This window comes from Pseudopodoces humilis, chromosome 2 (genome assembly GCF_049639895.1).
Source record: "Pseudopodoces humilis isolate 2021_Gansu_Grassland_sample_001 chromosome 2, ASM4963989v1, whole genome shotgun sequence".
Lineage (NCBI taxonomy): Eukaryota > Metazoa > Chordata > Aves > Passeriformes > Paridae > Pseudopodoces > Pseudopodoces humilis.
The window spans coordinates 41,062,686-41,078,240 of record NC_142201.1 but is presented as its reverse complement, the minus strand read 5'-3'; the positions used below and the strand labels follow the sequence as shown (position 1 = coordinate 41,078,240).

Genomic DNA, 15,555 nt, shown 5'->3' with positions numbered 1-15,555 from the left:
CCAGCCAGAGCCTCCTTCCTCATGTGTGACTCCTTCCTGCAGTCAGTTCAAGTTGTCTACACTGAGAATAGATGTGAAGGCACACAGGGACTCCAGGGCCACATTCCTCCCCAGCGCAACACCTGTGACCTCTGAACAGCACAGGAATGAATCTGGAGATAGAAAATTCTGCCTCTGCTTCAGACCTGCTTGTCAAAAAATTGTCTCCTTCTTTTTTTGATTCTTCTTTTGACAGAATATATAAATTATCCTGAACTGAATTTTATCTAGACTGTAGCAAGGCAATTTGTTGTTAATTTTCACCTATGTCTTCTGGTCTACCTTACAATTCCCTGTATTAAGAGTCAAAACTTTCAATGCATTTAGAAGATGTTTGTAGATTATAGACATGGCAAGGAATTTCCATAAAAAATTTTAGATGGTAAATCTCTTTTACTATTGAACTGGGTGTTTAATAGCCTCTAGTGATATGTAGCAAAAAATGGTAGTCTCTATATTTTAAAACAATTGTTGCACTGAGTCCCATAGTTTATATATTGTTAATATTTTCATGAAAGCTTTAAATGTTTTTCAGAAGAAACTGTGGTGACTCGTGAATCTTTCATGAGGTGTTATGCATTTTTATGAACATACGATGTAAAATTCATCATTCTGAAATTCACAGATATCCATGAAGTTCTACATCTCTCTCGTTGGTCATGGATATTCATGACAATACCACTTCTGTAAGCATTTAAATGCCCATTCATAAATATTCTAAAATGTAACCTTCCGATGCCATGTAACATTTTGCTTATGTTTTATGAGAACTTCACTTGGGCATTTTCCACTTTATAATGAAAGCAGAACCTTCAGGGACAGTTATCGGTGTATATATAAATTGTGTGTAAAACTATCTCATTGCTTTGTTTTCATTCCTAGCATTTTCTTTCTTTGTTACTGCTCCAAGTTCAATGAATTCTTCAAGGGCATCTTGGGAATTTCAGGTTTCATATTTATAGCCAAGGATATGTTATCAGGATAAAGTACCACATGCAACAGATTCTAGAGTGCAGAAAAGACTTCAAAAAGTATATGTAATGTCTAATGTTCATTGTGTGAAACTTAATGTGTTTCAGCTAGTTGCAGGAGTGTCTGTATAGAATCAGTGGCAGGATCAAGTCTCCCTTTCATACATTCACCAGTGTTGTCAAATGACCTTTTGCAATGAAAAAACAGTAGATTTAGCGTTTGAAGGTTGCACCTGCATCTCCTGAAGTTGTTGGTAATCTTCTTATTGATTTTGGTGTTGCAGAATAAAGTCTTACAAGCCTTTATCAATACATGTAATCAGCTTTGAGTAGATGACAGGTCCTTTAACTCTGTATTAATGTTCATTTGTACAATAGATCCTTTGTGCTTTGGCATTAAATAATGCCTTAAAACCTTTGTCAAATTAGGTTCCTGTTGTGATAATGGCATTTGATGTATAAAAAGCAGCATAGTTTTTTTTTTCTTTTCCTGCACCAGATCCAGTCCAGCCTGTCATAGATGTGTTTGTGTTTCTTCCCCAGCTTTATGTCCCTCATTTTAGCTTAAGACTGTCTGCATTGTCTCTGTGCTCCACAGTGGGGAGCGGTTAAGCCTGAAACCTCAGTGGTTTTCTCTCCCCCTGTACCTCATTATTTTCCTGCAATATCCTGACCCATAAGAGTGAAAACACAGACTCTGGATAGGAGCTGGGGAGAAGATCACAGTAAATTATCTGCTGTTACCACATCTTGCAGTAGTCTGAGAAGTGGAGGAATTAAAGAGGAAAGAGGCTCTCATCTTTACTCACAACCTTTGAGACTGCACTGACTTCTAAAAAATTTAGTAGCATCCAAAATATTTTTTAATATCATGATATTTACAGATCTGGGACAGACTAGAAAGCTATTCATTAACAGCTAGATAATTTCACACTTACCCAAAACGTAACTGGAGTACATAAATCACCTATTCTGAAATTTGCAATTATAGGGCACATTTAATTATTGGACTTGCATTTCTTGGCTTTAAATGCCATGTATATATATATTCAAAATGAGTTTAAAAAGGAGAGCAGTTTTCAACAAATCTCATCACACTGCAGCTTTTGTTTTTTCTAATGGAAGATGAAATTGTTTTCCCAGTTGTGACTGTTGAGTGTTTTTAAAGGTCAAAGCTATAAGGGAATTTTAAAATTAGTTATTCAGGCTGACTAAAAAGTAATACCAGTGTACTGGTAGCCTTATGCAAGCAATTTGTTTGCTCTTTAATATAAAACAAATGTAATGTCAAAACTAGGGGAGAAAAATCATCTGGTGTAAATATTCTCTACAGCAACTTTTTTCTCAGTCAGGGAGTTAAATTGAGTTCCTTTTGCTTTGTAAGGTTAGTTATTGTTTAAAGAAAGTCTCCAGAAATCTAAAGCAGTTGGAAAATGAAAAGGCGTAAAACCTCACAGAGGTTAATTTCACTTGAATTTCCTTGAGATAAATCACAACTTTCACTAATTGATGCCAGTGTGGAATATCTTTAAAGAAAAAGAGAAGAAAAAAGCCTTTGCAGCAAAAAAGATGAAGATTTCACCAACACATTTTTGTTCCATTAATGACTTCCTGAACAAAGACAAACAGAAGTAGGATGCAGGAAACGGCTGACATTGATATTTGTAATGAATGCAAGTGTCTGTACCTAAAGAACCCCCAAAGGATCTTTCTCTCAAAAAGCATAGTCTGTTTATATGAATTCTAATATTTTCTTATCATCAGCCTTATTAGGACTGGGAAGTTTAAGGATTTGCAATAAAGTTAGGTGCACCAAGACTGCATAGGGTGTAAATATATGCACATCTTCACAGTAAATGATAGATCATGGTAGAATGGTAAGGACTGGTAGAATGTACATAGCTAAATCCTTAGAGTCCTTGGAAAACCAGTGCCCCCACAAGAAGGAGAACAAGGCTGTGGTGAGGAACTGCCAGTAGGGTTTAGGTGTTGTTAGTCAATGATAGATGAAACCAGGATATCACCCTGAGCAATGTTTTAATAAAGACTGATGTAAAATCAGGCATATATCGCTGTCCAGAGCTCTGTGCTGCTGAGCTGGTTTTCTTCTCAGCTAACACTGAGACTGCTTAACCAGTGTATCAGGTGCACCACTGTATGGCTTCAGGTCTCAAGTTCTGCTAAAAAGGAAAGCTGTGAAGAATATATGATAATTAAGTGAAATTATCTTTTAGTCTTTTTGGTCTTAGAGCTCATGAATATATTTCTGATTTTAGGAATTAGAAAACAAAGTGTTTCCAGCTTTGCATCTTGTCCTACAGTCAGACATTGCTTTTGCTTAAATTGCAGAAGAAAATGCAAGGGAACTTATCAGGCTGGGAATGATCATAGAAGATCCACTTCAACATAATACAAATTTGTGTCTGTAAAAATTGCCTCTAGGTATTTGTTCATATATTTTGTTGAAAGCAATTATTACATCAGTCATGCTGTAATATTATCCCTAATCTTGATCCACTGACTTGCAGTGAGAACTAGTTATCACTTTGGAAATACACCAGCTCCCATGTTAAATTGCATTATGACACTAGTTTACCTATGTCAAAATAGAGTGAGAATGTCAACTTGAAGTTGGCAAAGTACTGTGAGAGCTAACAAGACATTATTTTTAATCTGTGAGCTGTTCCTACCTTTCAGTGAAGGACTCTAGCAATTCTGCCCTTTCACTTTGTGACTGAGTTGTTTTATCATGGCTAAAATATTTTAAAACAATTCAGAATTCATTTCCAGATTGTTACTATCTATCTTGCATCTTAAGTTTACAAATGATATTTAAAAATTAAAACTAGCTAAAGTGTGACCCATGGACTGGAAACCCACCATTTAAGCATACACAGAGAATGTAATGGCTTGCCATAGCAATCTTCTCTCCATCTTTTCAGTATCTCAGTATGCCTTAGACCTTATTATTTTCAATCACCTCATAGAAGTGAGCAGGCTTCCTGATTAATAAATGAAATCTGTATAAAAATGTGCTGGCAGCAAAAGCCATACCCAGGACATATACTGTCATAAAAAAATGAATCATCACTTAAAATTAGGAAAAGTTATTTCCAGCATTAACGCTGCTCATGACAACCTATTTTGGCAGCAAAAAAAAAAATCGCAAGATATATATTTTAAAACACTGCACTTCTCTGTCTTATATAGATTCTTCTCTCCCACCCTAGTACTTGAGTGCCTTCCAGAAACACATTAAGCAACATGACTAATGTCTGTCTCTTCTTCATTCTTTTACTTGATGCTGAAAAATTACATTATTTTTCAAAAACTACCTGCAAGTTGATGAAATATCATCTTTGCAATGAACATAAAATTTTTACATTACTGTGAAGACCATGGCAAAATTCAACCTTTTTCAGAAGCAGATACATTTCTACTGATGTAGGTGAACAAGTACTCAGTTATGCCAGGACACAGTTTCTATAGATAAGCATTGCAAAGCAGACTACCTTCTTGATATATGGGAGATTTGCAGATTAAAACAGCAAGAAATCCTTCATAGCATCACTCATTTTGCTGGATGGGAGTTGATTGAGAAATTAGCACAACATAGGAGATACCTTTCCGTCTGGAACTAAAAAGGTATCCAATTTTGTAGTGGCTGTTGATTTATTATTCTGATGCTGCATGGGGTTACTGATGCAGACAGCTCTCTTAACTGTCTTTTGTGTCAACGTGTACAAAAGACTATCACTCGAACTTTTTAATGCCATAATTTACCTGTAGCAATAGGTCTCAAAGACTAGAGACCTGTAAGAAGACTAAAAACTAAATAAATGTGCTGCTGTTTTGAGGACATTAGCTTTCCTACAGAATTAACATGTATGGCATCACATTTGGTATTAGCATGAAATTTAAGCTTGTAGAGTTACTGGAAATGTCTGTACCACAGTAAAAATAAAGATTGTGACCAGCATGGACCACATTGTGCTGGATGCTGTACAAGCAGAGAATAAATATCCACCCCTCCCTGAAAAGTTTGGTCAGCTTCCAACAAGCTGACTGTGAGACTGCTAAATAATACACCCACACAAAGAAAGAGTAAGCTAATAACCTCAGACAAGAGGAGCTGTCAGCAAACTCAGTTAAGCTTTGCTGTGACTGACTTACGCAGTGGCATGATCCTTTAAGATAAAGAGTGGGATTCCCAATATAGCTATGGATTGTGAGGAGCCAGCATGGGAGCTGTTGATAGCAGCCTCCCAGCATATACAGGCTTATGGGAAAGAAGTCAAGGGGCCTGGGTTTGCTGGATTTCTGATTGTCTTTTCCTGTTGCCATTCAATTGCACTGGTGGGAAAGCCTGGCTACAGCCTTAAAACAAATTTTAATTTGAGCCCCAGGTTCTCTGCCATGTTTTCTGGATTGTGTGACTAGAGAATTAGATGTATTCAGCAGTGCAGTCAGTGTGCATTATTTCTTAGAAGAAGAAATGCTGAATGCACAAAATAGTAATCATGGTGAGTTAGATGTCAAAGACACCACTAGATCAGGGCTAGCAGTGAAAAACAGCTTTGTTTCGCTTTTCTCTTAAACAGAAGCCTGTATGTTGTGGACATCAAATTATTATATTTGGCAACAAAATTTTTATTCTGGGTGCTTTTTTTTTCCCTTGTTTTTTTGTTTTGTTTTTTTTTTAATTCCTTTTCCCTACATAAACTATTTGGCAAAAGCATCTCCTTTTCCAAATGTAATTTATTCCTCATGAAGAGCTGCAGTTTTGATGACAGTTTAGACATTGATATATTTATTAGACTATATTTTCCCTTTAATAAGTGCTTTGATGTAGCAAGTATGTTCTGTGTATACATTTTCATAATAACCCCTTTCCAGTTATCTGGGAGATCAAAGGCTACAGCTCTGCACAACTTCTGCCAAAAAAAAAGTTTCTTTTCTTACTTAGTCTTTGTAGACTGGCCCGCAGTGTTCGGTGGGTCCTGGTCACAGTTGCAAACCCTCAAATTTAGTGTAGATTTTTTTCTTACTTAGTCTTCATTTCTATCCTGTCTTTAGCATTGCAGTGATTCTACATTTTTATAAGTCACTGTAGCCATAGCAGGGCCCTGTGTTGAAAGAGTATTTCCATCATAGCATTAGCCAAGAGTGTGAGAAGTCAGCACACCCCTGCAGTGAGCACACACAGATGTGTCTATGGGCAGGGACCACAAATTAAGAATCTGGTATCCCAGACTTGGTGTCTGATGAATCCTGCTCCACTACAAATCATTTAATTGCAGCAAATACACATTTTGCCAAAGGATTTGCCATCTCTGCCTTGCTGTCTGCAATGCCTCATTTATAAGCCACAGCACTTACAGGACCCTCTTCCAAAGGTGGTTTAAGAAGGTTGACAGCAAACCCTGTAAAAAGATGGAGTCTTCTAAATGCCAGGAGATACTATGCCTGCTTTAGTCAGCTGAGTTTAAAGAACTGTTGTACATGCTCAGTGAATTCTTTGGAAATATGAACTGAAGAGATGATTACATATTTCTACTTTATCCCATGGGCTCAGTTTCCAGTAAGAATTTCCACAAGCCAAAATTTAGAAATAGGTTGTGGTTTTGGCCTCAGTAGATAAAAGGCACTGAAGCAGTTGTCTGAAATCCTTTCAAGAAAACCTTAATGCCTGCATGTCCAAAATAAACAACTAGCACAGAGTGGAACTAGTAGGATGGTTGTGACATGACTTGTGGTGGGTTCTAGCACTGCTCTTCAGTAGAGTAAAAAAATTATTGAAAATACTAAAATCTTTTTACTGTTACCTAGACATGTGACACTTTTAAGAAGGATCCATCTCATTTCCACTCAAGTGTCTTTCAAGTTCTCTTCAAGAATATATGCAAATAAGTATTCAGATTTATTTCCATAGTTTGCTTCTACATCATAAAGACTTAATCAAAATGGAATCTAAACTCTAAAATCATTAAATTTTCAGTTAAATCATCATATTAGTGACTTTACTTTTAGCTTAGAAGATTTATGGCTGCTGAGGGACAGGGATTGCTGTCAAATAGTGCATGAAGAAGTGGAACTACCCTCTCTGCAGCTCTTTTCAGTGAGGTTTTCTGCTCAATGTTAGAGGTTCTACATCTTTCGACCTTGATAGGGAATTCAGTTTATACTCTATTTTTCTATACTTCTGAATAAAGCTATTTCCTATCCAAATGATGAATTTCACCAGTAAGGTTCTGTGGTAACAACCTATTAAGACAAATTCTGATGAGTTAGGAATGCAGTAAGAGTACCTTATTTCTGTGGCCATTAACACCTGCTTGTTTTCCCTGCAGAGTTCTTCCGAGAACTTCTGGAGAACGCGGAGCGATCCTTAAATGACATGTTTGTCCGGACGTACGGCATGCTGTACATGCAGAACTCTGAGGTGTTCCAGGACCTCTTCACAGAGCTGAAGCGTTATTACACGGGAGGCAACGTGAACTTGGAGGAAATGCTGAACGACTTCTGGGCTCGGCTGCTGGAGCGGATGTTCCAGCTTATAAACCCCCAGTACCATTTCAGTGAGGACTACCTGGAGTGTGTGAGCAAGTACACAGACCAGCTGAAGCCGTTTGGAGATGTTCCCAGGAAGCTGAAGGTCCAAGTGACTAGAGCGTTCATTGCCGCGCGGACCTTTGTTCAGGGGCTGACAGTAGGCAGAGAGGTTGCCAACAGAGTATCCAAGGTAATCTAAAACCGGGGTGGGGCCTTTTTAGCTTGAATTTGTTCTCAGCTTGACAGACAATTGAAATCTGTCTCTGTGTGCTTTATTTTTTTATTTCTTTTTTCAGTATAGGGAATTGTGTTTGGTTGGTTTTTGTACCCATGTTTTTATACCCATCCTAAGTTCATAAATAAGGACAACAGTTGTTTTCAGTTCCTTCTGGGGATATTAAGGCAATACTGACTGGAAAGCATTTCTCTGTGCTTAGGACACAGTGAAATACCAATATACATCAATGTTATAGCATGGTAGTGATTGTCATTTGTAATTCAAAACTGGCTGCATATATAAAAGATGGGGATTAGATCAGAATTTAAATGTTTCAAGCAAATTTATTCTGCTGTTCATTAGGAAAGTGCAGCCCTCACAGCATTCATTCATCATGCAGCTGGGTGATGGATTTTGTTAGAAATGTCTAGTCATGTTTCTGATGAGAAAATAGACAAATAGTGACACCTCTGGAGCTTGAGCTTTCCCAAAGGATGGTTTGACTCACATTTATTTTAGTTTTAATTATTTATCTATGCAAATATTTATGACAATTTTAATCTTCGAGGGCTCCACATAATTAAAGAAAGAAACACATGCAAAAATAACCCAACTGGGTACCACAAATGTGCCTGAATGACTTTCTATTATACAGTATTTCAAAATCAGGTATATTTTTCTGAGTTAGTGTTCCAGATATATACTTGCTCTGTGATCTTGCTATTTCACAGTCCTCGTAGTGTATTTGGACCTTGAATTCTGAAATACTCTCCTGAGATCCACTGTGAAATGCTCAAATACTCACTCTGAACATAAGTGCATGAGTGATTTGTATGCTTGGCCCATCCAGTACTTTCCCACATTTACAAGCCTAAGCCACTCCTCTGCCTCAAGACGACTGTCTCATTTCCGTCATTTAAATCACAGCCAGAAGGTGAGGTAGAGCCAATACATTGCACAGTAGACTGCAATTCAAACACTCAACAAAATGGGGCTTTTAAACTTTTCTTAACCTGTATTATGTGATATTTTGCAACTGCAAGTTGAGAAGCCATGGAGCCAGAAATGTAGTCAGGAAGGGAGAGCCTGATTTTATGTCTAGGAGACTGCATGGGAGAAAAAGGTCATTTTGCAGTTTAAATTCAGTGGATGAGATATGTGATCCTTGTTAGTCAGCTAGAACCAAGGTCTCTTCCTCCAAGTGCCTTCCTGAGCTTCTGGGTTGCCTTTCTTTGATTTCTGGTACTGTCGGTTCTTGCACTCTTTCTGAATGGTGGCAGGATATCGTTGTGAAACCCTGGGCTGCCTAGCCTAGCTGGGGACAGATGCAGCTTTTTAGCCTCTAAATGTGCAGAGTGCATATATCTACAGTCCCAGATTTCCTCTGAAGAGCAAAGCTGTCTCTGTTGGTCAGGTTTTAAGTGAAAGTACAGAGCTGTGATGTCACTGTTGTCAGCAGGCATTAGGTCTTGATGGATCAGACTGTAGAGAGTAAGCTATGTAATTCATGTGATAGACACATAATTTGTGAATCCCTCACAGATTACGGCCTGAACTGTCTGTTGAGATGTCGCTTTCCCTGTGTATGTACTTGACTGTACAGAATGTGCAGGTGTCTCCTCTCTCACATATCCAGGAAATGTTTTCCTCAGCCTCTGAGCTTCGGGTACATAATTCAAGAAAAGGCTGTATAACAAGATCACTAAATGATCCTATGATCCTGTAATGAGAACTGCTAGCTCTGCAATCATACAGTGGGTCTTTTTGCAGTGTCACTTGAAGATGATAACAGTAGCTCAATAGTGCATCTGGTTTTGTTGTTTTGTTGGTTTTTTTTAACATGAAAGAAACACTTGAAACCATTGTTAAAAGGGTTCAGTGGGTAATGCTAGACACAATACAGATAGTGTGCTTTACTACAATACGGATAGTGATACTCCATTAGACTACATCTAGAACAGACTACATCTAGAACACAGTTTTTGGCCCTTCCTGTGCAAAAAAGATATTGATAAATTGAAGCAAGTTCAGGGGAGGCTGCCATCACGATCTGGACTGGGTTACTTGTCCTGAGAGGACATCCTGTGGGACTGGGGCTCCCTCATTCTGGAGAAGAGGCTACTTCAAGGGCACTTAGCAGTTGCTCCTTGTGCCCCTAGGGAGGTCATTAAGGAAATGCAGTGAAGCTCTTCACAGTGGGACATGGAGTGATATATTGGGCATGAGTTGAAGCATTTCCTCTTGTCCTATCATAGCAGACCCAAGTGAAAATCCCACCCCATCTTTCTTATAAATGCCCTTTAAGTACTAGAAGGTTGCTAATAAGATCTGCCTGGAGCTTCTCCAGGCTGAGCAGCCCCAAATCCCTCATGTCTTCAAAGGTGAGGTGCTCCAGCCCTCTGACCATTTTTGTGGCCCTCCTCTGCACCCAGTACTACAGGTCCACATCTTTCCTATGATGCTGAGAATTCCAGAGCTGGATTTGTTAATCCACATGGATTAATAAGTAATAGAGCAGAGTACAGGTGACCTGCTGGTCACATTTCTTAAGGATAATTTTTTATGATACTCTTAAAAAATTATTATAATCAATAATTTTGCTTAAATGTAGAATATACTTTGATTACATTACTAACTTTGGTATTAAAATCTCAGTGGCTGTATTCATACCCACAGCATATGCAAAACAATTTCTGGCCTTAGGGACCTCGTGTTACATACAGCCTGGTGAGGCAGATATGAAGAACCCCAAGTGGCACCAAATATTCAAGATTAATAATTGCCCTGTGGAAAGGCTGTGATTACTCTGAGAATTAATATTTTGTTGTTATATCATAACTGTGGACTTTTATGATGGTTTATCTACTGTAGAAAATGACAAATCTTTAAACAAAATTTTAAAAGACTACAACCATTTCTTCAGTTACCACATAATTGCAGCCAAAAATGAGGCAGGTTTTTTAGCAGCAAATCTTTTGTTACTATTTTGAAAGTCATCCAAATTCAGCACAGATTTCTTTCTCATTTTACTCTAATATTGAGAGATTCTGTGATAAGGATGCCACATCTGGGTAAGTCAAGAGAAATGAATAAAGACAGAAAATGAAGGGAAGAGCTGTTGCAGTTCTTCTGTAAAATCCTTTGTCCATTCTCTGCACTGGCTGGGAACAGAGGGGAATCTTCTGCCTGCAACATCACAAGCTTAAAAGATTTTTTGCTTTCTATTTGTGGACCTGTTATTTCACTGAACCGCCACTGGCATAGAAAAACGTTGAGCCTACACCTTAAACACCACAAGAAGGAGAGTGACTAATGAGAAACTTGGTAACAACAGCTCCTTCAGGCCTTTACTGTCTCATCGTCTTCTGGACCATTTCTGTAGAGGAGTTGGTGGGTCACACACGAAGGATTTGTTCCCTCTCTGATGTCAGGGACATATCCTTTCTAAAGATTTTTCCTCAGAGAGGTTGTAATGTCTGAAAACAATGCAGTCAGTGTATTTCTTGCAAAGGAGCTGCACTTCCTTTTTTTTTGGATGAAGTGTGCACTCAAGCACACTCCAAGTAGGCAACACATATTGCAAACATTTTCCTCTTACAATAGGATTTTGCAGTTTAGCGATTTGCTTGTCAGTGAGAATATAATTTAGTAAGTCACACTTAGATAATTGGAGAGGGAGAGTGGTTAGGACATCTAATTTTTGTAATTTTTTCCTAATATTATATTTCTGTTGCAAGCAGACATATTTGCTTCCATCTGCCTAAAGTTTTATTATGCTGTTTTACAGTTGAACAGTATTTCCATGATCACTAAGTCTAATTACAGTTTTAATCTTCAGAGATTTTAAAATCTTTTTATTTCTCATTCTAATGCATTAAATTTGTCAGTGCTATGTTGCTATGCTGCTTAAATCTCCACTCAGTACAGTATATTTCCACTGGCTTCAATGGACCAGCTTGCTAAATTCTATATATATTCTAGAAAGTTGTATAGGCATATGAGCAAAAAAAATAATTATTTCATAAAGTGAGAAAATTAATTCTTAATTTAAATCAATGTAATCATTTATATAGGAGAATTCCTAAAATATCTCAAATTGGAAGGACCCTGTAAAGATCATTGAATCCCACTCCCTGCTGCTTGTAGGACTTACTAAGAATAAACCATATGACTAAAAGCTTTATCTAGATGCTCCTTGAATTCTGACAGGTTTGGCTTCATGACCTCTTTCTTCTTTCCTGGGGAGACTGTTCCAGTTACCAGCCACCCTCTCAGTGAAGAACCTTTTCCCAATGTCCAATCTGAACTTGCCTTGATGCAGCTTCAATATATAATATTCAGTATGCAACATCAGAACTGCCATTTTGGGTATGTCAAAGGTCTGTTTAGTTGGTTTTACCTCAGTGGCAGTATTTAAATGTCAGTATAGGAGCAGAGCTTCTCAACTAACTTCCTTAAGCTGTAGGTAGTAGATATTTATGGACATTTTGAACTATTTTGAGCTATTTTGAACTATTTTTAACTATTCAGAAATAATTAGTTAAATTTTCTAATTTCTGCTTTTTCAGTACCTTATTAGGTTCTAAAAATCTGGCTTTTCTGTTTTGATACCATTTGGTAAAAAAAAAATAAAAATATTTCTGTCCTTCCCTGTTCCTCTAAAACTATAGCATATTAATGTGTTATTATTGTGGATGACATAAGACATATAAGACATTAATGTGTTATTATTATAAAATGTACTTGTTATTAACATTTTTCCTAGATAAAACAAATAAATAAACTAAACAAACAAACAAACAAAAAGGCTTCCTGACAAGCTGTGATTTAGTATCTAATGTTAAGCTGGAGAAGCTGACAGAAATATTTCTGAAGTTGATCTTAGCTGTGATTACCAATAATGTGATAGAAGAGACATATGCATACTTTTCATGTTCATCTTTTACTGTGTTTGAGCTCTGGGCACTTTGTGAGAAAATAATGCTAAGTTATTTTCTCTGACTCTAAACAAAGCATTCTCAGTTATCATAATAATCCCTTTGAACTGTCACTGAGTGGCGGAGGGTGTAAGCAGAAAAACACATGGGGAATTAAAATTTTTAAACAGGAGGGTCCAGGATTTCCAGGAGCTGGTGATTCCTGAAATACTTTTCCCAAATATATTAAAAGCTGAATTACGGCAGTTATAAAGCTAATAGTGAGGGGATTTTTGTTTTCATTAAATAAGGAAGAGTTATGAACCAAACCTGCCTCTCTAGGAATAGCAAGTGAGTGCAGAATACTTTTATTTACAGAGATCTAGGGGTTTAGGTACTATTTGCTAGTTTTGCTTTTCTCTAGGTTTGGCCATTTTGTGGTTTGGTTTTTTGTCTGAATTTGAGCACTTTCTTCCCTTTGTATACTGGGATAAGGACAAGAAGAATTGTTCTGAGTTTGGCTTTGACTTTCACACTTGAAAATTCATGCTACCGGCAACCAAAGTAGTTTTTATACCAGGAGTAAAGTGAAGCTTAGCTCAGGGGCATCATTAAGAGCAGTTAGTGATTTTGTTAGTGGCATAAACATCAAAGATTTGTGACCCAGCCACTAAGAACTTATTTCATTAATGCATTTAAATATTAATTATCATTTATTACAAAATAAAAAGAGGCTGTTACAATACTTCTCTCATTGTATGGCATAGACTATATATCTCCTTCTTTTTAAACCAATTAAAACCATTCATCCCCTGAATATTATTAAATTATGTTAATATCAGACTTCTTATTAGGAACCTGGTGATATATGAGCAAAGTGAAATAAATTCAGTAATACAATTATAAGGTTAAACTCAAGATTAGTAGTGAAAAGCAGTCTCTAGTAATTGCCTGTGATTACTTCTACTTGCAGAATGCCAGGCCACTGCTTTTCTAATATGTTGAATCAATATTCTTACAAACTCTGCTTTTCATGCTTTATAAATAAACATTCAACATTCTGTGAGAGGCATAAATAAAGGCCAATATTGAATGACACAGTGATTCAGAATGTAATTATTGCAGGGGGGAGGGAATATGACATGGTGATAAGTCAGGTAATTAAAAGCCAAAACAAATTGTACTTTAAGCCTGGAAAATGTGATTTGCAGGGTGTGACAGATAAAGAGCTATGTGTCCTGTGTATTTTAACTTCATTGGCTGAAGAGATTTGGCTTGTTAAAGCCACAGAGGGAAAGGAAATCTAAAAAGACTATGGTTTTCGGCGAACTTTAATCCTCAATTCGAACTGCTGGTTTAGGAACAGCCCAGCTGAGCAAGCATAGCTTTTATGATTGCATCTCTGTCTGTTGTTTTAAGGTTTTTTCAGCCATTAATTCTTTGAGTTTTCATCGAGTTAAAATATATTTACAAGAACTGGACACTATGACATGAATGGAGCCACATTCTTTTTTCCTCTTCCTCTCCTTTGGCGTTCCTCAGGTGGAGAGTCCAAGGATTATCCAGCCAGGGGAGTTTCAGAACCCTAATGTGTCTGTGGCACAAAAGTAGGAGTGAATTGCATCCACACTTGAGTTCTTTCTGGGAAGTATCCTTTGAATTGAGGTTCTTCAGCTGTGCCGAATATCTTTCCTCCGTTTTTGGAAAGAAAAGACACATAAACTGATCTAGTTAATTGCACACATTTCATGGAGAAATAAAACAGATGCCTTCCAGATATCCCAGACATACTGCAGGTGCACTTATCTATTTTCCACTTTGTGTGCACTGGAACCATTAGATGTTCCAGAAGAACAGTTTAGGAGAAAAGGCCTGAAATGAAACAGCAGCTTCAACAAAAAGAGAAAAGGCAGTAGGAGGTCTACAAAAGCTGTGGTCTATATCTTACCTATGAGAATTGTCAGATATAATCCAGCCTGGCCTCTCCATTTCATAGGTCTTTAAATATCATTCAGCTATCTTGGTCCTGAACTTAATAACCCACATTTAACTGAGTCATGTTGCTCAGTCAGTCAGTCTTGCTGAGTATCCCTCTCAGTATGTCTGCTGTTTGGGTTTATTCCTACTGTGGGCCACATCACATCTCAGAATCCAAAGCAGTCCTGTCTTTTTGGATTTTCTGTATCAGTCATAAACAGTGATCTTCTGATTACAGTTCTTTTGCTCAGTTTGTATTTTGGGTTTTTCTCAATTCCTACTGCATCGCAAATACCCTGCAGTTCAGCTTTGCATGAAACTTCAACTATAAATTAAGAACTGTAATGAGAGTATTTTAGTTTAACAACATTATTAAACACTGTCATGATCCATTAGAAAATTAATTATTTTAATCAAGGTTTTGTGCAGGATTGATGAAATGCACATTTTATGCACTATTCCTTCAAAATTCTCACATCATATGTATTTACCATTTACAAAAGATGTTGATAGGGCATCTAAAGAAAACATATTAAGAAAAGGTTTAGAACTTTTTCAGAGGCATTCCTAGAAAAAAGGATGTATCCTAATGCATATCATGATACATGGTCAAGTCATGATGAAAATAATGGTGAAGAAACAAAGCTCATCTAGGAGCTTGCTGACCCCACTATTTTTAGAAATTTTGTAATTAATCTTACAGCAGGTTTTACATTTTTGCTGTTTCAGCACAGGAGTGAAAGAAAATCCAGAGGAATAAAATGGAAATCAGAAGGAGATTAAAAAATATGAAGGTTAAGCAATGCAAGGAGATCTAGATCATCTTATAGCTTGCTGACTTTTTAGAATGATCCTTTATACAGATTATCTTAATTCTGTCTCA

General features: G+C 37.1%; 1 protein-coding gene across 1 annotated transcript in view; it reads left to right on the top strand.

Annotated features, from left to right (window-relative positions):
* The window catches only part of GPC6 (glypican 6), a 712,773-nt gene that overhangs the window by 383,540 nt on the left and 313,678 nt on the right, over nucleotides 1-15,555 (top strand). Inside the window, exon 3 of the mRNA XM_005516797.2 lies at nucleotides 7,361-7,752. Within this exon, the coding sequence (XP_005516854.2) occupies nucleotides 7,361-7,752 (392 nt within the window). The remainder of the gene's footprint in view (nucleotides 1-7,360; nucleotides 7,753-15,555) is intronic.